Raw genomic sequence first — 21,360 nt, forward strand, 5'->3', positions numbered from 1 at the left:
CCGGGCATTCTCCAGCACTCCATGGAGAAAAGACCAAGTTCACCCAACCTATCCTCATAAAGCATGTTCTCCAATCCAGGCAGCGTTCTTGTCAATCTCCTCTGCACTCTAGAATTTATGAGAAGATTTTGCATATATTAAGGCTAATTTATTCCCCATGCACAGAAATGAAATTGTCTTTTTTTAAAATTGCTTTATTATATCCTAACTTTTATGTCTTGAACTGTGAAGGCAAACATGCTATATGCCCTATTCACCACCTTGTCCAACTTTGGGCTTGAACTCCAAGGTTGCTCAGTTCATTCGCATTCTTTCATGCCCTGTTGTTTACTGTGGATGTCCTGAAATGCATCACTTCATACTTGTACAGATTAAATTCCACTTTCCATTGTTCTGCTCAGCCTTCCTTCCCATTTATAATCTGCTGTGCCTTACTCAACCTTTCTCACTATCCACAATACCACCAGACTTTTATGTCACCCACAAATTTACCGATCATTGAACCACAAGTCTTATATTGCAAACAACAAGGGTCTCCACACTGAACCCTGTAGCACACCACTGATCACAGATTTACAATCAGAAAAGCACCTTCTATCTCCCATCACAAAACCAAATTTTGATCCAATTAGCCAACTCACCATTGATCCCATATGCTTTAAACTTCTGGAACAGCCAATCATATGGGACCTTGTCAAATGCCTTACTGGAGGCAGCATGGGAAAAAAAAAAACATATGGTCCAATGCCATTTCAGGTATTCTCATTCTGTGTTGTACAGCACATACAAAATACAGAAAAATCCATGTTTTCCGAAAATTAACCAACCAGCAAAAAAAATCAAGGAAAATAAATTTTAAAAATTAAAATAAATGAAAATAAAATAATAAGTAAAAAATACCCAAGTTTAAAGTTGTAAAATTAAATGTTCTCTGAAGTAACACATAAACCTTTAGTTTATACTTAATAAACTTAATAAACATTCAGCCAGCGGAGGGCCTTGGTTATGCTTTGCTCGTACCAGCTGTTTGAATAAAGTTTTGTGAAACAGCATCTCCCAGGGTGAAGAGGTGGTTGATGCTGATCACCGTCAGGGTAACTCTCATAAAGTGTCACCTTATCCTGCCTTATCTGTAAAGTTGGGAGAGGGAGGGTTAATTATCGATAATGTTACTGTTCATCTTTCGGGTGGCTCCATGGAGGGGGAGGAACCTGCAGATGCAGCGCCGTTTAAATGTTTTCGAAAAATGTGACTGTAAATAATGAAAAATACTTTAAAGTTTATATATTCATCCAAGTAAAGATTGTTCAGTGTAAGTACAGTATTGTATTTTTGTTTTTTAAACTGTTTATTCTAAATGCAGGTGCATGAGTCAGGCATTGTAAGAGTAACTCTCAAGCAACTGGAAAATTCACTTATCCGGTGTCTAACAATCCCCAGTTGTGCCAGATACTGGGGGTCTTACTGTATCTGTGTTCAAGATTTCTTACACAGGGTGATGTCATATTTGACTTGTATATTACAATCACAAAAGAAAAAATTGTGCAATTACAAAAGCACTTTCATTCAAGAGCATACATTTAGAAGTGAGATTAATAACCAATTTATGTTTTATCTCTTTTATTAAAAAAGACTAATCAGATTGAGGCAGATGAAAACATTAGCTTGGGGTAGGAATTGATCCACCCTTGCTACTAAAATGGTATGAACTGACAGAGAAGCGCTACAAAGTGGGCTTTAAATAGCAACATTCATTTCTTTAATCAGTTTAATGTAAAATACAATTATGTCCATTCCTGATGCATGAAGCAAAGTAAACTGTCTCACTGAATTATTCCTCTTCAGGCACCGAGCTGTCAACCTCTTCCTCCAAGGCTATGAGAAATCCTGGATTGAGACTGAGGAACATTATTTCGAAGATAAGCTCATCGAAGATATTGCCGTGAGTAGCACTTTTCTGTTGGTCCCTGTGGAGCAGAATTTGCATGGAATATAGTGAGGTGATAGAAAAATAAAGCTGTCAACACGTTTACTTTCCAGCGCCATTTAATTGACCACAGTGAACTCTGCCAACATGTTTTTCTGATGGGCGTGCACACGTTGCATGTTAACCCTGGAGGAAATTACTTCAGAAAAGCTGTTGAAACTTAATATAAATGTATTTCTATGTGATTATAGTTTAAGATATTTATGAATTTTAGTTTAAAATAGGTAAGATTTCTCAACTGGTAATCCATGGAATTTCAGGAAAATGTGTTTATGTCACTGTGAATATTCCACAATGATGTCAGATGAGAACATTTTTATTTAATAACATTGATAGAGGTTTATATTGCAATATAAGAAGGCCATGAAAGGTCACAAACATAATGTACTTGGTGTTTTGGAATCTGCAAATAAGTTAATCATATGAGCAAATTGGTCACTAATTGCAATAGCATATTCCAGTATATCTCAATATTTATGAGAAAGAGAATGGGTATGTAAAAATGACATTTTAAAGGATATGGATTAAGTGCAAATTTATTGTCATGTGTACTGAGGTACAGTGAGAAAGTTCACTTTGCCAGCCATTCAGTTTGACAACCCATGCATAATTTAGCAATAAAAACAGTACGGAGTGCAAATTTACAGTTAGCGCAGAGCAAGGGCAAGATGACTTGATCAGTATGATGTTCGTTCAGGGGTCTGATAACAATGAGAATGAAGGTGACCTTGAATCTGATGGTGCATGATCTCACACTTGTGAACCTTCTTCCCGAAGGGAGGAGGGAGAAGAGAGTGTGGCTGAGGTGAGATGAATTTTTTAACATATTGGCTGCTTTTTCAAGGCAGTACAAAGTGTAGATGTAGTTGATGGAGTGGAGGGGGGAGGGGGGGTGGTTGTGTGATGCACTGAGTGGTGTTTGTACTGACAATAACCACACAGGCAGTGCAAGTATAAGACAGTTTTAATAAACTAATATGTACACTAAGAGGTCTTGTCTCTGCAAGATGAACCTGGAAGGCTAGTCTGTAGCTCTGGACTGCTTTGTATACAAGGTCACCGTGGTGACCCCTGGTGACCTAGTGGTATAATTACATATCACCACATTCACTCCACTTAAAAAATTTGTTATTCCCCACCCGTCCTCCTTCCCTTGTTTGTAAGTTCATAAGTCCAAAATTTTTTGTGGCTTCCGTTGCCTTCTGGACCTCCTCAGTAGTGGTATAGGGGTGGGGAGTGCTGTCTGCCTTTCGGCCTTTCTTGGTGGAGGTGTGGGAGTGGGAAGTACTAGATGGCCATGTGGCCATGTGGGCTGGGGATCCTCTTGTATGGGATTAGGACCTGCCATCAAGTCTAGGGTGGTGATATTTATGGGGCGGGCTTACCCAGGGTCCTGATATACCCTGGGTGGTATAGTTCTCTGGGGTGACTCGATGGACGACTGTTCTAGTGATTGCTGCTGCGCTCCTTGTTGATCCGCAGACATCTGTGTTTCCTCCGTGTTGTTCACACATCCAGCCGGCACGAGATCCCTGGTGGCCACCGAGTCTTCTCTTCCATCTGGGAATGTGGTGAAGGCATACTGAGGTTCACGTGCCTCAACTCCACTTGATCCACCAGCGGGTCCGCTTTGTGGGGTCTGCAGTGCTTCCAGAGGAGAACAGGTCCCGGTGTCATCATCCATTTAGGCAGCACTGAGCCCGTCGTGGCTTTCCTTGTGAAAGAAAAGATACGGTCGTGTGGGGTCATGTTAGTGGCAGTACACAACAAAGAACGTATAGAGTGTAGGGCTTCTGGCAACACTTCTTGCCATCTAGTAACAGGCAGGTCTTTTGCTTTTAAAGTCAAGAGGACCGTTTTCCAGATAGTGGCATTTTCCCTTTCGACTTGTCCATTCCCCCTGGGATTGTAATTTGTAGTGCGCTGGAAGCAATCCCTCTCTCGTGCAGGTACTGCTGTACTTCTGCGCTCATGAAGGAAGCCCCCTGTCTGTGTGTATGTAGTTCGGGAACCCAAATATGCTGAAGATGGGTTGGAGACATTTTATAACAGTGGCTGCTGATACATCAGAACACAGGATTGCGAAGGGGAAACGGGAATATTCATCTATTACGTTTAGGAAATAGACATTTCTATTATTGGATGGGAGAGGGCCTTTAAAATCGAGGCTGAGGCGCTCAAAAGGTTTGGTAGCTTTTATCAGGGTGGCTTTGTCTGGCCGGTAAAATTGTGGTTGGCATTCCACACAGATGGGGCAGCTCTTGTTCACTGACCTCACTTCCTCTACCGAAAATGGGAGGTTTTGGATTTTAATGAAGTGAAACAGTCTGGCGACCCCCGAGTGGCCCAGCTCATTGTGCAAGCTCTGGAACTGGGAAATGATTTCTGATCAAGACAACAGGATGTTCTGGCCTTGAGGATTAAGATGGGAGGTCTTATTTCTTTGGCTTGGCTTCGTGGACGAAGATTTATGGAGGAGTAATGTCCACGTCAGCTGCAGGCTCGTTTCTGGCTGACAAGTCCGATGCGGGACAGGCAGACACGGTTGCAGCGGTTGCAGGGGAAAATTGGTTGGTTGGGGTTGGGTGTTGGGTTTTTCCTCCTTTGTCTTTTGTCAGTGAGGTGGGCTCTGCGGTCTTCTTCAAAGGAGGTTGCTGCCCGCCGAACTGTGATGCACGGTTTGAGGCGATATCAGCCCACTGGCTGTGGTCAATGTGGCAGGCACCAAGAGATTTCTTTAGGCAGTCCTTGTACCTCTTCTTTGGTGCACCTCTGTCACGGTGGCCAGTGGAGAGCTCGCCATATAACACGATCTTGGGAAGGCGATGGTTTATATAGATCAACATTATTACACTGAACAAGAGTTGGCTTTCTTTGCTAGATTCCTTGCATAAGATTTATCTCAAGCAATTTCCTGCTCTGCAGTTATCTGGGTGTAGACCTTCCATCTTAATCCTCAAGGCCAGAACATCCTGTTGTCTTGATCAGAAATCAATTCTTACCCCATATATTTCTAATTATTTCTTTGTACTCATCTGGCCATAGCCTTCTGTTCTACTCAACACCTCCTTATGCCTTAACCTTCCTACTGAATTGGTTTATACATTTTCTTTGTCTCCGACATTCTCAGTCATGGTACTCTTTGTTCTCGTTTGGCCATAGTCTTCTGTTCTACTCAACACCTCCTCATGTCTTAGCATTCCTCCTAGATTGGTTCATACATTTTCTCTCTTTTGTGTTTGGAGACAGCAAATTCTGCACATATTATACTCAGTCAACTTTGCTACATTTACTGTGGCTGTTACTTAATTGCATTCTTATTTCCCTTAAACAGTATAATTGAAGTAAATAGTAAATTGTTACATAGTACAGAATTAATGAATACATAATGAATAGTACATAGGCATATTTTCTATGATTTCTTAACCCCTTGGTTCCAACAAACCCCAATAGTACTGGGGCACAGAGGTGAGGGAGTACTAGTAATTTGAACCCTTCGTATTTTGTGCCCTGGATTTCTAGAGTAACCCTGCAAAACTGTTCTACCTCAGCCGTAAGGCTGCTGGCTGCTAACAGGATCTAGTGCTCACTCGGGCGTGTGAGGAGGGCAAGATGGTTGACTAACCCTTGGTCAATAAAACTTTCAGTGTTTCCACTATCTATTAAGCAATTTACCCTCACATCATTAATTTTAATGCACACAGTGGCATCAGATAAATTGTGTGGACTCGCCTGATTCATGCGTAGGGAAGCAAGTCTGGCGTGTCCTTCTTGTCCTTCCATCCGATAGTACTCGGTGTCATATTCATCTCTCGAAGAATGTGTCCTCTGGTCTGTAGCATTTGTCCAAGATAGCCGGCTGCACATGGCATTCTTCTTCTTCTTCTTCTTCTGTTTGTCTGTGAAGAAAGAAGAGCTTTCCCACCTCCCATTAGCATGAGAATGGGCCTTGGCTGTGGCCTTGGGGCTTCTGCAGACTTTTGCATAATGCCCACGTTTTCCACAGTTGGAACAAACATTTTCTCTGGCAGGGCAGAGGGCTGTGGGGTGCTTTCCTTGTCCACAGGAAAAGCACTTGGGACCCTCAAGGTGTGCTGCTATTGTGAATTCCTGTGAGGCAGCATACTTTTCTTTTCGTGGGGCTAGAGAGTCCAGCAGTGTTATGTTTGACCCAGCCCCAGGGTCCTGTGAGTACTCCTCCAATTCTTTCCTGGTGCTTTCTAAATCTTCTGCAATAGTCTCTGCCTCAACTAGCCCCACCATTCCTTTCTCCAGCAATCGATGTCTCGTCTCAGTGGACCATATGCCCACAACAATTCTGTCCCTAATAAGGTCCTCCGCATACTTCAGATCTGATACTGCTTTAAAGTTGCAGCCTCTCGCCAGGTCTTTCAGAGAGAGTATAAAGTCTCTGGCAGACTCCCCTACTTGTTGTGACCTGGTCATGACCCTGTACCGGGAGTGGAGTTCACTATGCCCCTTACTGTAATGCCTCTGTAAAGTGCTCATTGCCTCTTGGTAGGACCTGGCGTCTTGTATAAGGGAGTAAGGGTGTCTCCCAGCTGCGGTAACAGCAGCATCAATAGCTCTTTATTTAATGCCTCAGCACCCTCCACGTAATTCAGAAAGCATCTCTGCCAGTGGCTGAAGTGCGTGCCGGCTCCGGGATTTCTGGGGTTGAGCTCCAGCCTGTCTGGTCGCAGCACCTGGCTAAGCCAAAGTCTCTGGTCCCTTAGGTGTAGTAAGGGTGGACCCTGAGGTACTGGGAGCTGCTGGTAGAGCCTCTGTGGGGCTTGTGTCTGCTGGAGGAGTTACCTGGGTGCTTGGGGCTGTTGGGTGAGTCTCTGGCTTTGGGACGTTTGCAGCGGGCTTAGGACAGATCCCAGCGGTAGCGTCAGGTCTCTGTGGTACTGGGGAAACTGCTGCTGGGGGAATTACGGTAGCGGTGTCTGCTTTCCCTTGCTCTGGAGTGGTCGGGAATTCTGCATATATGTGGTGATCGGAAGCACAACATGTGGAGATGCTTCCACCCGTGCTGTACTGGTGAACCCACAGGGAGGCAGAGGTCTTGGCCGTTTCTTACCCGCCCTATCGTACTTCTGCGGTCTTCCCCGCATTCCACCACAATTCCATACAGCAGTCCCTCACCGTTTCTGTCCTTGGATGCACGTGCATGCTGGTCATCCCCAGATTCCATTCCTCAGGAAGAGTCTCCAGGTGGTTGGGAATGTGCAGTGGAGCAGAAGCAGCTTCCATCCTAGTAGCTATGATATTAGTTTATTAAATTGTACTGGCAATAAGCACACCAGCAGTGCGAGTATAAGACAACTTTAATAAACTAATATGTACACTAAAAGGTCTTGTCTCTCTGCAAGATGAACCTGGAAGGCTAGACTATAGCTCTGGACTGCTTTATATACAAGGTCACCGGGATGACCCCTGGTAATTACATATCACCACAGTGTTTACCACTCTGCAGTTTCTTCTGGTCCTTGAGACCATTTTCTTTTGAGCTGCAGTTTGTTATAGAACTCTACAGCACAATATGGGCCCTTTGGCCCTCAATGTTGTTCTGACCCATATATTCCTCAAAATAAAGTACTAAACTCCCTCCCTATCCTGTAAACCCTCTATTTTTCTTCTATCCATATGCTTGCCTAAGGTTCTCTTAAATGCCCCTAATGTTTCAGCCTCTACTACCAACCCCAGCAAGGCATTCCAGGCACCCACAATTCTCTGCGTTAAAAAAAAATTACCCCTGATGTCTCCCCTAAACTTCCCTCCCTTCACTTTTTACATATGTCCTCTGGAGTTTGCTATTCCTGCCTTGGGAAACAGGTGCTGGTTGTCCACCCTATCTATGCCTCTCATAGACGTCTATTAAGCCTCTCATCCTTTTATGTTCCAAAGAGAAAAGTCCCAGCTCTGCTAACATTACCTCATCAGACTTCTTTTCCAATCCAGTTTACCACCTTGTGAATCTCCTTTCCACCCTCTTATGTTTGTTTGAGATCCAGAAACAATCTGTTCTATCAGAGATTAGTTATACATTTCTGGTTAAAAGAGAATGATATTCAGAATAATTAACATTTTGTACAGTGGCATATTTTCACTCAAAGTCCAATTGTTAATTTTAGCATTTTGATTAGAAATTCACTCAGATCTTTTGGGTTGGTAGGGCCTCATTTTATTTTTATATAGAATTCTAGTTATAAACGAATCTGTTGATTTCTTCAGAAACCAGGGGGAGAGAAAGCAGTGGAAGAAGAGGAGGGAACCAAACAACTCGACCCACTTCACCAGCTCATTCTGCTTTTCAGTCGAACAGCTCTGACGGAGAAATGGTATGCTCATGAAAATGCCTCAATCAGCTTTGAAACAAATGCAGCTGGAATGAAAAAGCTAGTCAGGGCACAACTATGAAGAGAGGAGGAGAATTCCTTCATGTCATTGACCTTTGATCAGAGATGTAATTGGTTTTATTTGTTGAGGGGAGCAAGGAGAGGATTAAAGGGATGGACTATGATGAAGTTGAAAGGCCATATTAAATGACAGGGTAGGAAAAGGCAATTCTGGTTGCCCGGCTCTAGGAAGGACAACAATAAATTGGAAATGGTGCAGACAAGATTCACACCAGGATGTTGCTGGGAATAGCGGGTTTGAGATAAAGGGGGAGGTTCGATAGGTTCGACCTTTATTCCCTTCAATGAGTTCCCAGGGTAAAGGGTACAGGTTTAAGGTGAGAGGGGAAAGATTTCATATCTTTTCTTTTACTCAGTGTTGTTTGTATCCAAGACAAATTACAATAAGAAACTGGAGAAGTAGGCAGAATAACAATGTTCAGAAGACATTTGGACAGATTTATGGATTGGAATGGCTTGAAAGCATATGAATTAAATGTAAGAAATTGGAACTAACCCAGAATGCCATTCTGCTTGGGATGGACAAATTGCTCTGAAGGACCTATTCCAACCTCATAGTTATAGAGGTTGGAAGGATGCTATTGTGGGGAAAAATAAACAAATACAAACTAAATCAAGAAGGACTGAATGTAATGAAAATTCGTAGTGAGAGTATATAAGTCAGGAAGTTATACCAAATCTTTAAAAGCTTTCGTTAGGCCATAGCTACAATATTGTGGTTTTTCTAGTCACCACGCTTTAAGAAGGATGTCACTGTCCCTGAAATGGTGCAAAAGAAATGTGCCAAGATGGTTTCAGAGATGAGGGTGTTTAGCTGCTCTCCTTGGAGCAGAGTATTAATGCCTAATATTGCTGAAAGTTTAGATCAGATCAAATGCATCCATGAGGGTATACGAGCCTTGGAACTCACTACCAATGAGTATGGTTCAAGTGGGGCTGCAGGAATCAAGCAGGGGAGTGGGACTGACTGTATTTATTTGTAAAGGTGGGGTGGGTTAAATACATTCCTCCTCTGTGAAAGTAGACCTGAAGTTACTTGATAAACAATTGCAAATATGCTTACAAATTTCACCGTTTTTATTATTGCTTTGCAAAGCATGAGAATTCCATTACAGTGAGGGCTACTGCCACACACAGCTAGTCTCACGACAAGGGAGTCTGCCGTGTGACTCACAAGTTGCATACTTATTCAGACAAACTTCCAGCTTTCCAGAACATTCAAAAAGACTTTCACAATCCTTTTTACCATATAAATACATGTTACTTAGGATTCATTACATCGGGTCGTGCCCCTTACCGAATGGTTAATGGTCTCTTACTGACTTTTCCAGATAAGGAGTTGTTGTTCTTCTTCACAACCAGCTTTAGCCTTGTTGAATCGAATCGTCAACATATACGATGGAATGCTCTCAGCTTCTCGACTTCGGTCAACACTTTAAGACTCACATTCTCACCTCTGCTTCTGTGCATCCATGAATGTGTTGAAATCAAACCAACGGGAGAGCTAATTGGTCAGAGAACAGAGTGACCTTGGACTCGGTGAATCCTGGTCAACTAACTTCTCAGTTAGAGAGTGATGGGATTTCCCCTGGGTGGCTTCCACTTGTTTTAATTGGCACCTGTTATATAATCCACATGACCACTCTTTTATTGTTTAGACCTGGGCATGGTGCAGTTCCAAGCATTTATTAAAAGATGCACATTTTCATGTTTACTTTAAACAGTTCTTACAAATGACTAAGTGTGCTGCTTTCAATATAGTTTCAGTAGGTATATTTTATTTCATAATTTTTGAGAGCTCTTTTGGTCGTATGCAATAGACACTTCTTGGTCATTAATATGATTGCAAAAGTAGAAATTACAGAGTTTCTGTTGATAATTCTTCGCTCTTTTAAAGTTATCTGTGTTTTTGTCTGGGAACCTTCTTGAAGATCGTTCCTCATGTTCTGATGAATGTCAGCTGTCACCACAAAAATAATTATTTGAATAATGACACGAAATTGCACTGAAAATAATCTTTCTTTTCTCTTCAGTAACCTGGAAGAGGATTTCCTCTACATGGCTTATGCAGACATTATGGCAAAGGTAATTACTTGAATAAAAAATTGCCATGAGTGTATATTGCAGTTTCATAGAACATTGCAGTGCAGTACAAGCCCTTCAGCCCTTGATGCTGTGATGACCTTTGTAAACCTACCCCACAGCAATTGGATTTTCCCTCTGTCACACCCAGACCCCTCTATTTTTCTTGCATCCATGCATCTAAGATTCTGTGACAAAATGATTTTGTGCTGGGATTACAAAACCTTGAGATGAGTTAGTCTGATATGCAAAGTAGTTTTAAAACAAGGGATTTATTTTAATTTAATTTAGACATTCAGCATGGTAACAGGCCCTTTCCGGGCTCATGAACCTCTTCCGCCCAAATGAACCCAATTAACATACAACCCCCCACACATTTTGAAAGGTGGGAGGAAATCGGAGCACCCAGAGGAAACTCACACAGACACGCGGAGAACGTACCGACTCCTCACAGCCAGCGCTGGATTTGAACCTGAATCGTTGGTGCTGTTAAAGGCATTGGGCTAACCATGCCGCCTGGATGTCTGAGAGCAGGGAATGTTTGAATTTGGGTTAAGGATTTTTGTTGCAGTTGTCACATCTTTTACATTAAATCACATCTCAGTGAGGCATTTCAATGTTCTTTGACTGCAGAGTTGTCATGTGGAAGAAGACGAAGATGGTGAAGAAGAAGTCAAAACCTTTGAAGTAAGATTTTCTTTCATGAACCTCTCCAGTGAAATATACAAGTCATCAATTTCATGCCCAGACTAATTTTCTTTTGTAGACGTTTTTGCTGAACCCTAGACATTGTGTGACTTCTCCTATGAAATGGCTGCTTATTTTAAGTTGGACATGATGTTCAATTCCAGCAAAGCGATCATAAACAATCAGTAGTGGGATATGTCTGCGTGCAGAACAGGAAACCCTGAGGATTAAATTACTTCTCTATGAAGAAGATACCTTAGGTTGTGCTTCAAGTTAGATTACATCATTGCAGATTCTGGGATCTTTAGCGCTGTGACTTACTTCTGAAGATAATCTAATAATCTCAAAAGTACCTTGTAGAGGATAAGTGCTAACGAGATTTGGTTGAAGAAACAGAGAGCAAATCTATCACGGAAATACTGACAAGGTGTAATCTAATCGTGCATTCAGTAGAAATCTGCATGGATTCCATTACTATTAGGTGATTGCACTCCAGTCCTTCATATATTATATTTAAGCTTGCAGTGCACCTTTTTGAACCAAAATGGGTGGATTTCAAAGCTATTTAACATGTCCAATTATGATAACTATATCTTTTTTTATTTTAAATTACTTATAAATCCAGTCATTTCAGTATAATCTGAACAAAGCTTATTAAGTGGACATTTTGCTTTTGTTATAGGCACCTGTTACACAATGGCTTAGAAGCACTTTTAATTTTTGTGGAATATATCCATTGGTCCATCGACAAGGAGCTGAAGTGACCAAGATGAACAGTTTGGGCATAAAACAAATTGATGCAACCTATTCCCTCTGCAAGTATGAAGTATTACATGAAATTGTGTCAGTTTCTATCACTGATGGCCCTGGTTTCCCATCAGTGTGGTTTTCTATATCTGCTGGTCAAACAGCAAGGTCAGCTGAGGGAAATCATGTGTGGAAATCAAAGGCACACTTCAGATTCCACCTCATGGCATTTAGTCCGTGAAGATATTATCTACCTCGGGGAATTGCAGTACACGTGCAAGTCACATACTAGTCACAGTTATTAATGTTGCAAATTATAGGTTAACCTTTCTGGCATCGAATAAATGGATTAATAATGTTAAATTCCTAATTTTTCCTTCCGGTTCATTTATTTTACTTTTCTTCTATTCATTCTTCATCCTGCAGTATTTCACTTTCTGTACCCGATTTGACATGATGTATGCTACTCCTATTTTAAAATATGTGCTGTTTGTTTCACAATCAACCAAATTGTTGCCAGGGACTCTGAATTGTTTTGCAGTCCAGTGTCTCATGGGGGATGCTGTGTTGTCTCCATTTCCCAATTCCACTTATAAGATCTCATATATCTCTTGTGTACAGTAGAAAGCTGCTTAAATTACCGGACTAGCAGTCAGAATTCTGGGCCATTGATCCAGAGATTTTTTTTTTAATCACCCCATGGCAGCTGGAGAACTTAAATTTAATTTAGTTTATTGTCCTGTGTACAGAATATGCAAAAATGTCACCAATAAATAGCTACATTTTGGATTTCAAAATTCACAGAATACATGGTTAGTGACAAGATGAATCACAACAGTGTCAAACTTGGTTTCTAGCATTTAAACATAACAAGCAAATCAAATTCACTCACAGGGGCTTTCTGCCATTCCAAGAGATGCCCGTTCCTCAGTAGGAGGATGGGGATGTGGCACAAGCAGCCGCTTTTGATAGCTGGTCTCTGTGGCCTCGGTAACTTTCCTGGTTCTGTAACACACCCGACTAGCTATTGTTCTTCCTTTGGTTATACCAGCCTCCACCACCATAGCCGCTTCTCACATTCTTTCAATAACCACTGCGCCTCCTGTCATTGCCATCACCACCTCCTCCACCAAAACTGAGAATTTACTTTAAAAAATCTAAACTGAGTGACAGTCGCCATGAAGCTTCTGGGTCGCCTTAAAGGTCCTCTGCCTTACTAATGTCCAACAGGAGAGGAAATCTGTTGTCCTTGCCTGGTGCGGTCTGTATACGAACAGGAGTAGGAGGAAGTCATTTGGCAGTCGTGTGCTCCGCAATTTATTAAAGTTTTGGTTGATATTTTACCGCACCTTTCCTCGACTGACCCTATATCCCCTTATTTCTTTTACTCTCCAAAAGCATCAAAGGACATCAATGAATGAACCTCCACTGATCTTGTGGGTAATGAGTTCCAAAGATCCATAATCCTGCAAGTGAAGAAATTACCAGGCCTAAAGGACTGATTTCATGCTTTGAAACAAGCGACCCTAGTTCTTGATGCTACATAATTTCCTTCTTTACCTAAAAGTAAGAAATTGAATGTTTCATAAGTGATTCCATGCCCATTAAAGTGGTGGACTCAGTACAGGAGCAATTCTTTTTTTTTTCTCTTTGGCTTGGCTTCGTGGACGAAGATTTATGGAGGGGGTAAATGTCCACGTCAGCTGCAGGCTCGTTTGTGGCTGACAAGTCCGATGCGGGACAGGCAGACACGGTTGCAGCGGTTGCAGGGGAAAATTGGTTGGTTGGAGTTGGGTGTTGGGTTTTTCCTCCTTTGCCTTTTGTCAGTGAGGTGGATAGGACAATTACATGAATTGCCCACAAATAGTCAATGTGTTAAATTAAAATAGTATTTAATGACTTGTTACAGAAATTATGAAACTTTATTTTTTCTAAATTTAGATTAATATAGTAGTTTCTCTGTTTAAGAATAATGTTATGAGATTGAGCTACATCACATGGAGGCACATGAAGTGATCACTAGACAATACAATCTACCTATCCTTCACCTTATCAAATTTTTGAGGGTAGTTCACTTCTGAGCTGCTTTGACTGGAGATTAGACATAAGAGGTATTGGGTATAGAGGACACATCAAGGAAGAGTGGTTCCATGAAATGCAAAATCCACCCATGAAGACTACAAAAGGAATGCTGCAGCTTTAATAAAATGCTTGAACTGACAGAATTTTGTTTTCTTTCACTGTGGAGCGTGAAAGGAAAGAGTTGAAAATGAGGGCAAAACTGTCAGAAATTGGCATGCTGAATGAAGCAAGGCTGCCCTTTTCCGTTACACTCCCATTTTAGACTTATTGCCATCTTCTTCCAAACCTGCAAATTCTTGCACTGGGTGGATATGACAAAAACTGATCAATTTTGTTTTTGCAGCGTGATATAATCAAAGATTTACGAAACAAATTTGGCAGCTTCTGGGAAACATCTCTGGTAAAACAAAAAGAGTCACGAAAACAAACACAAAAAATAGCACTAATTGTTCTGTGTTAGTGTCATCTACTGTTTTATGAATAATTTTCATTTATTTTCCAATTCATTGGCTTGTTCGTTTATGCCATTGCTTTTCCTCGACTTTGTATCTCTATTCCTGTTAAAGGCCTTTACTTTAACCTCTTCCATTGGAACTTTTGGTTTTTCCAACGTGTTCCCAAATGGATTTGAGAGAACATAAAGGCAGCAAAGCCACCTTCATGACAGGCTGCTTCTGCTGCTTTGCTGCTCCTCATGAACTACACATGTCTCCTTGTCTGGATGCGATGCGGGATTAATTGTTTCATGCCCCATATTCTCATCTTTGAGCTGTGCCATTGAACACTCGACTCTGTTTCCAGGGCTCTAGACTGTCTTCTGCTGATCCTTTTGTCCCATCCAAGCTGGGGTATCCTCTTTTTTTAGTTGACTTGCAAGTTTAAAACCATCAGAAATTCAGCCATGCTAAAGCATTCTCACTCCCCTGGGCTTTGTCAGGTCTTCTTATGTTGCAGACTGGCAAAAGGAATGGTGCTGTGTCCCTCCCACGACAAGCCAGACTGAGACCATCTGAAAATTGGTGGGTTCCATCTGGGCACCCTCTAACTGGATGACATAAACATCAATTTCTCCAGTTTCTGTGAAACCCCTCTTCTTCCTCCTGTCGCCTTCTCGCTCTCGCTCCATCTCTCCCTCTCTCTCTATCTCTCTCTCTCACCCTTCTTTTCTCTCTGTTTCATTTCACAGAGCTAAAATCAATTCTCATGTTTCCTTTTAACATATCCAATTAAAATCTTTTGTTTGTCCAGACTCCTCCCCGTTATTCTTCAGTCTTTATTCTGACACCATCTTGCTCTTTTCTTATACCTTGAAGAAGGACTCAGGCCCGAAATGTTGATAATATATCTTTACCTCCTATGGACACTGTGAGACTGGCATTTCTGTCTTTTATTTCTATAGAAAACTGTAACACAAAAAAAGGCCCTTTTAGCCCTTCTAATCTGTGTCAAACCATGTTTTTTTTTTTACCTCCAGCTATTGTTGAATCCAGTTCACTACTTCAGCATGAATCCTAGCATCTGAACCTTCCTGATTAACCTCACATGTGGGACCTTACTAAAGTCCATGTATATAACATCCACACCCATTTCTTCATCAACTTTCCTGGTAACCTCTTCAAAAAACTCAATAAGTTTGGTTAAACACGACCTACCTCACACAAAGCCATGTTGATTATCCCTAATCAGTCCATGGCTATCCAAATAATTGTATATCTGATCTCTTAGAACACCTTCCAATAATTTACCTACTCAATGGCTTATAATTTCCAGGGTTAATTTTGGAGCCTTTTATAAGCAGGAGAACAACATGAGCCATGGCTAAGGACATTTCTGCCAGAACCCCTGCAATTTCTACACTAGTCTCCCTCAAGGTTTGAGGGAATATCTTGTCAGGCCCTGGGGATTTATCTACCCTTATTTGCTTTAAGACAGCAAGCACTTCCTCCTCTTTAATCTGTAGAGGTTCTATGACTCTGCGCCAGTTTCCCAAGTCAATACTGATGGAAAATAAGTTGAAGCCCTCATGTGTGCTTTCTTTCTTTTCCAGATTAGACACACATAGTACACTTGCATTTCATTTAGCTTTCACTCTCATGCAGTCTCCCAGGATTGAGAACTAACGTGCTTCCACTCCAGATCTGTGGGCGATGAGGTGCAGGAGGTGTTTTGTGTAACGACAGGAAGGTGACACCTCTGTGTTCTCTATGTTGTGCTTCTCTGTGTAGCTAGTGATTAGACTCAAGGTTCATTAGGCCATCTTGATCACCTTTCATTTTAGGCAGTCATGGGCCAGGGATTTCCATGCAATGGAGGCGTTACATTTTTTCCTGAAGAAGCCTTCAGTAAATCCTTGAATATTTTCCTTGTCCATCTTGTAACCTCTTCCTGTGACAGCTCAGAACCGAGATTCTTTTTAGACTGAGTTAAACTTGACTCAGACATTGTTTGTATCACAGATACAAAAGTTGCAGAAGTTGTGGGCACTTTCTTGTGATCTAGTGTATCTACGTTTCTATGCAAATGGCATTACCTGACCATGAGTTGAATGGAGTTAGGGCCTCAGTGATCTGGACATTAGTCTGGGAGAGAACGCTGACCTGGGCTGTGTCAATATGGGTCTGAGGAGTTTGCAGAGAGAGCGTTAGTGGTATCTCTCCATTGTTTTGATCTACCTACTGTAGATGAATCCTGTCTCTAAGTGTGTAGAAAGACAGGAATCACTACTGCCTGGTGACTATGATCTATGACCTAAGGAATGGTTCTGGCCTGAAATATCAACTCCTTATCACTTTTCATGGATGCTGTGTCACCTGCTATGTTCCTCCAGCATTTTGTTTTGTATTACTCAAGTTCTCCAGCTTCTACAGATTCCTTTTTTACTGCTATGGTCTTTGTGCCAGATTTATCTTCAAGTTTTCTTTGCCTTAGAAAGCCAAAGGTATACTGGCTTACCAAAGGTGTTGCAAAATTTACCAATGATGTATGATTTGCTGACAGGTGGTTCCTGAGATATTTGGAAAATAGCCCATATATTCCCAGATTTAGCCTAGAACTGTTATGAATTGTTATTAAAAGAGGGCAGTACTGTGTGATGAGAACATGATAGTATAGATCAACTACTTTGCCTGAGTAAAGCACAAAAGTCTGCAGACATCGTGATTGAAGTAAAAACACAGTGCTGGAGAAACTGAACAGGTCAGAGTGTATACAGCAAAGGTAAAGATGCATAACCAACATTTTGAGAACATTGGTTATGCATCTTTATCTTTGCTAGATAAAGTACACATTTTGACCTGCTGAGTTTCTTCAGCATTATGTTTTTACTTGTCCTTTAGTTCAGTGAAAGTCTCATTCTCTCATGCGCATCTGTGACCAAGATGATGACTTGGAGCTCAGCATCCCCCATATGTATGCATACACAGTATTGTCTGTGTACTGCAACTGCATGACACAGGTTGGAGTGTCCTGCATTCTGGATTGGGATGACGTCAGGTTGAACAGTTGCCCACTCGACCTGTAGATTACGTCCAGGCAGCCATTACGCTTACCAGAGGTGATAGAAAGAAAGGTTGAGGGAAGTATCGGGTGATCTCTTTTGCTAGAAGTCCTCACAGTGATTAGATCTGTTATGGACTCATTGGTTAGGATCATGTATACCACTATATGCTGGACATAGGATGAAGATGACCTTTTGTGGGCAGCCAGATTTGAGACAAGGCTCCATAATTCATTTCAATTAATGAACCACAAAAATGCTGGAGAAACTCAGCAGGTCTCGCAGCACCCATAGGGGTAAAGAGGTTTCAGCCCTGAGCCCTTCATCAACGTATGAGCAAAAAGCAGATAGGTACCTGAATAAAAAGGCTGGGGGAGAAGGACAGGGGGAGGTGAACAGCCCAACAGGACATGGATAGGAGGATAGGGGAGAATTGATCAGGCATCTCAGTTGATGAAGTCAGGTGTCAACCGAGGTTGAGTATAGTGGTTTATGTTGCTCTCTGCATTTCCCTTAAGAGTAGCCACATGATGAAGGTCATGTCCATTGTGCCTCTCAGTGGTTTGAATTCATACTGTGATTGAAGGTACAAGTCTTCAGCCTCTGCACAATGGAGGTTGGGGAACACCCTAGTCTTCCTAGAAGACATAGGGACCCTTCCCCTGTGGCAGATGCGGAAAGTACTCTTCACTAAAGCATTTGCTTTGTTTCTTGAAGATGGAATGTTTTCTGTGTCACCAAAGTGGCTTTGTGTGTCCATGGGAAATCATTTGGTGAATTCTGAATGAATCTTGAGGGTTTGAAAAGGGATAGCATGTTCACAAGAACTTGTTGGCCTATATGACTTTTTGTCATGAGGCAAGAGTGGGTCATTCATTGTGGATTAGAGTCCAAAGTTACTAATGACCAGGGAAAGTCACATTGAAGTTGTTCCTTTCAATAGACTTTGACTCTCTTTCTATCCTTCATAGAGTCAGGGAGGTTTGGAACAGGGAAATCTTGCCTACCTAAGCTAGCCGCACTTGTCTACATTCAGCCCATATTCCTTCTAAATGTTTCCTAACCTTAGCTAAACTTAATCTGCCGGAGGAACTCAATGGGTCAAGCAGGATCAGTGGGGCCAAAAAAATGGTTGATGTTCCAAGTTAAGCACTTTTATCAACACTGGAGGAATCGAGGAGGAGCCAGTGTTCTGTATCAAGTACCCATCCCCCACTGTAAGGCGCTGTTTGCGGAAAGCAATGTTTGCAGAGTCATTAAAGCTTCTCCTTTGATTTTCTTGTGGTGATCATTTGTCACTGCCATTATTTTGGGGTGAGGCTGATGAAGATGCAGTAACTGATTGGTGGTCTGTTCTACTGTCATTCAAGATTTAATTTATTGTCATAGTAATAAAACAGTATCATATCACTTGAAATTTCCTTTTGGCTGCTTCAAGGTAGACACATTCGCCATTGGCAGGAACAGCCAAAGTGCCTCTTACAGTCAGAGAGAGAGAGAAGCAAAAGAGAGTCCCTTCCTGAGTCACCAAGTATCCATAGATTCGCCTACAGCTACGCGGAGTCCAGTCAAAATCAATGGCAACCCGAGCTCCAGATCTGCCTCCTACACGGTCAGGAACTCTCTAGCACCCTTGGCACCTCCTCGCACCCTGGTTCCGATACCTGATACCCTCGGTCTCCAGCAGCCCACAGCTTCCACTGGTTCCTCACCTCGAGTCACTAGCAGCCCACCGCACGCACTGGTCGCTTAGCCGCAGAACCCCCTCACGGGTCTGCTGCAGTGGTCACTGTCCCCGCAGGTCATCTCCTCTTCTTCTCCCTCTCAGACGAGGCGTGATCTTCCCTGGGGTCAGCAGCCCCTCGTGGCTGCTGCCGATTAATAGGCACCACCATCTTGGGTGCAGACACCGCAGTTGCAGGATTTCAACTAAAACCACCACCGCCTCCCTCAACGGGTTGTTCAAAGCCCATGCGGAGCCAACAGCATTCAACCAGGTGGCTGGACCCCACGGGAGTGCTGCATCTCCACTCCCTCACTCTCCGCAGGTCCAAACCAATGGTAGAACTGTCGCTACAGCGGCTCCGGCAGTGCGCTATATTCATGGTGTGGATAAGGATGGTATCCTTGGCAGTCTTGCTCAGATCCTGACAAAATCTAACACTGTCAGTGTCTTGAGATCTTGTGCATGTCCCTCTGGTGAAGTAGATGTTTACCTTTAACCAAATTGTCCTTCAGTCTTTTTGTGATTAGACATCTATTTTCCAGTCGTGCTAAGCTCCGGCATTGTGTCTGCTTGGAGCCTGCCAGGGAGGTCTCCCAGGAAAGTCAGCTTGTTTCTCCTTATGTTGGGGCCATGGATTTTTCTTTCCCTCAATGTCAGAACTTGTTTGCAGAGTTGCGGGCAATGTGCAGTTGGTCGTTACATGTTGGCTTCATGTTAGCGTGAGGCAGAGGCTCTCAAGATGATCACAAGCTCTCTGGATCATTAGTGGGAGTTACTGAGACACCAGAGTACCTCTCATTTTAAGCAGAACCCAGCCCATGAAGAGAAAATGGCTCTTCCTATTTGTACCCAGAAGTCTTGCCTTCTAACTTGATCATCTTAGGCTCATGAGGTCTCCACAGGGTGATATCAAAACCCCAAAGGTGGAAGAGAGGGAGAGAACTGAGAAGGAGGGGAACATAACATATCACTCTCCCCCACACCCCTCTTTTCCCCCCACATTTTTGCTGATCCTCTGTGGACACACTTCCATGGAAATGGGTATCCACTTTTGGGAATGAAGGAGGGGATTGAGCAGCAAGGTGCTTTGACCAAATGGTAGCTCTTTTTGCAACATGAGATGCTTTAGGAATTAACAGGCATTGAATGTTCTCTGATATTTGTGTCTTCCATCAATTACTTTCGAAGAAGCACCAATTCTGATCTATAAATGTGGTAAAATTTGTTCCAACCTTGACTTGGAACTTTTAAAAGTTGTGAACCATGATGGGATTGATTGAAGAACAAAGCAGATACTTTGATATTTTCTTTCACGACATTTAAAACCACAAATAAGACTTTTTTTGGAGTGCTATTTCCTCAATGATTAGCATCTCAATGAAGGAATCCAAGGCTCTGCTTTGTGCAAGCTTTGTTTTGGGTAATTCTTTGGTGGTGCAATCTACTCAAAAAAGGATACTTCAGCTTATTAAGATGGTTGAAGAAGCCTGAACACTATTTGTATATGGTTGGGCAGATGTCATGATACCTTTGTCAGCATCTTGCAAAGGGAGACCTGCACAGGTAACAGAAAAGTTGACATTTCATTGCTGGACCTCTGATGTGTCTAGTCTGAGAAGTTAGCATAGAGCCCTATTTTAAAAACAGAAGACTGTTCAGGTCAGAGAGTTGATTTGTCCCTCTGTTTAATTTGTTGGCTACTTTGTTTAGGAGAAGGAAATGGAGAAGCAGAAGCTTCTATATCAGCAGGCAAGACTTCATGACCGAGGCGCTGCCGAGATGGTTCTGCAGATGATAAGTGCCAGCAAAGGTAAGGCAGCTAAAGGTTACACAGAATCATTAAAAAATGTCTCCTCTTACCAATAATGCCTCTTTGAAAGGGCCACTATAGACTTGTAGTATCACTGGACACATTTCAGAACCCTGGACTGAAGAGCCAGATATACGGCTTTGATTCCAACAATAGCAGCTGAGAAGCTTGAACTTAGTTTAATGAAATAAAAGAAAACCAGTAACAAAGTATTTTTAAAAAACTCACCTGGCTTGCTGATATTCTTTGAGAGAGGGAACCGGCATTCTCATCTGGTCTGGCCTGAAATGTTATCCAGAGCCATAACAGTGTGTGTACTCT

The 21,360-nt window shown here is 42.3% G+C and overlaps 1 protein-coding gene across 1 annotated transcript in view; it reads left to right on the forward strand.

The window, feature by feature from the left end:
* The window catches only part of ryr2a (ryanodine receptor 2a (cardiac)), a 612,110-nt gene that overhangs the window by 469,639 nt on the left and 121,111 nt on the right, over positions 1–21,360 (forward strand). Inside the window, exons 75-79 of the mRNA XM_069936123.1 lie at positions 1,846–1,942; positions 8,225–8,331; positions 10,443–10,494; positions 11,125–11,178; positions 20,940–21,039. Coding sequence (XP_069792224.1) covers positions 1,846–1,942; positions 8,225–8,331; positions 10,443–10,494; positions 11,125–11,178; positions 20,940–21,039 — 410 coding nt within the window. The remainder of the gene's footprint in view (positions 1–1,845; positions 1,943–8,224; positions 8,332–10,442; positions 10,495–11,124; positions 11,179–20,939; positions 21,040–21,360) is intronic.

The sequence above is a fragment of the Narcine bancroftii genome, chromosome 4, assembly GCF_036971445.1.
Source record: "Narcine bancroftii isolate sNarBan1 chromosome 4, sNarBan1.hap1, whole genome shotgun sequence".
Lineage (NCBI taxonomy): Eukaryota > Metazoa > Chordata > Chondrichthyes > Torpediniformes > Narcinidae > Narcine > Narcine bancroftii.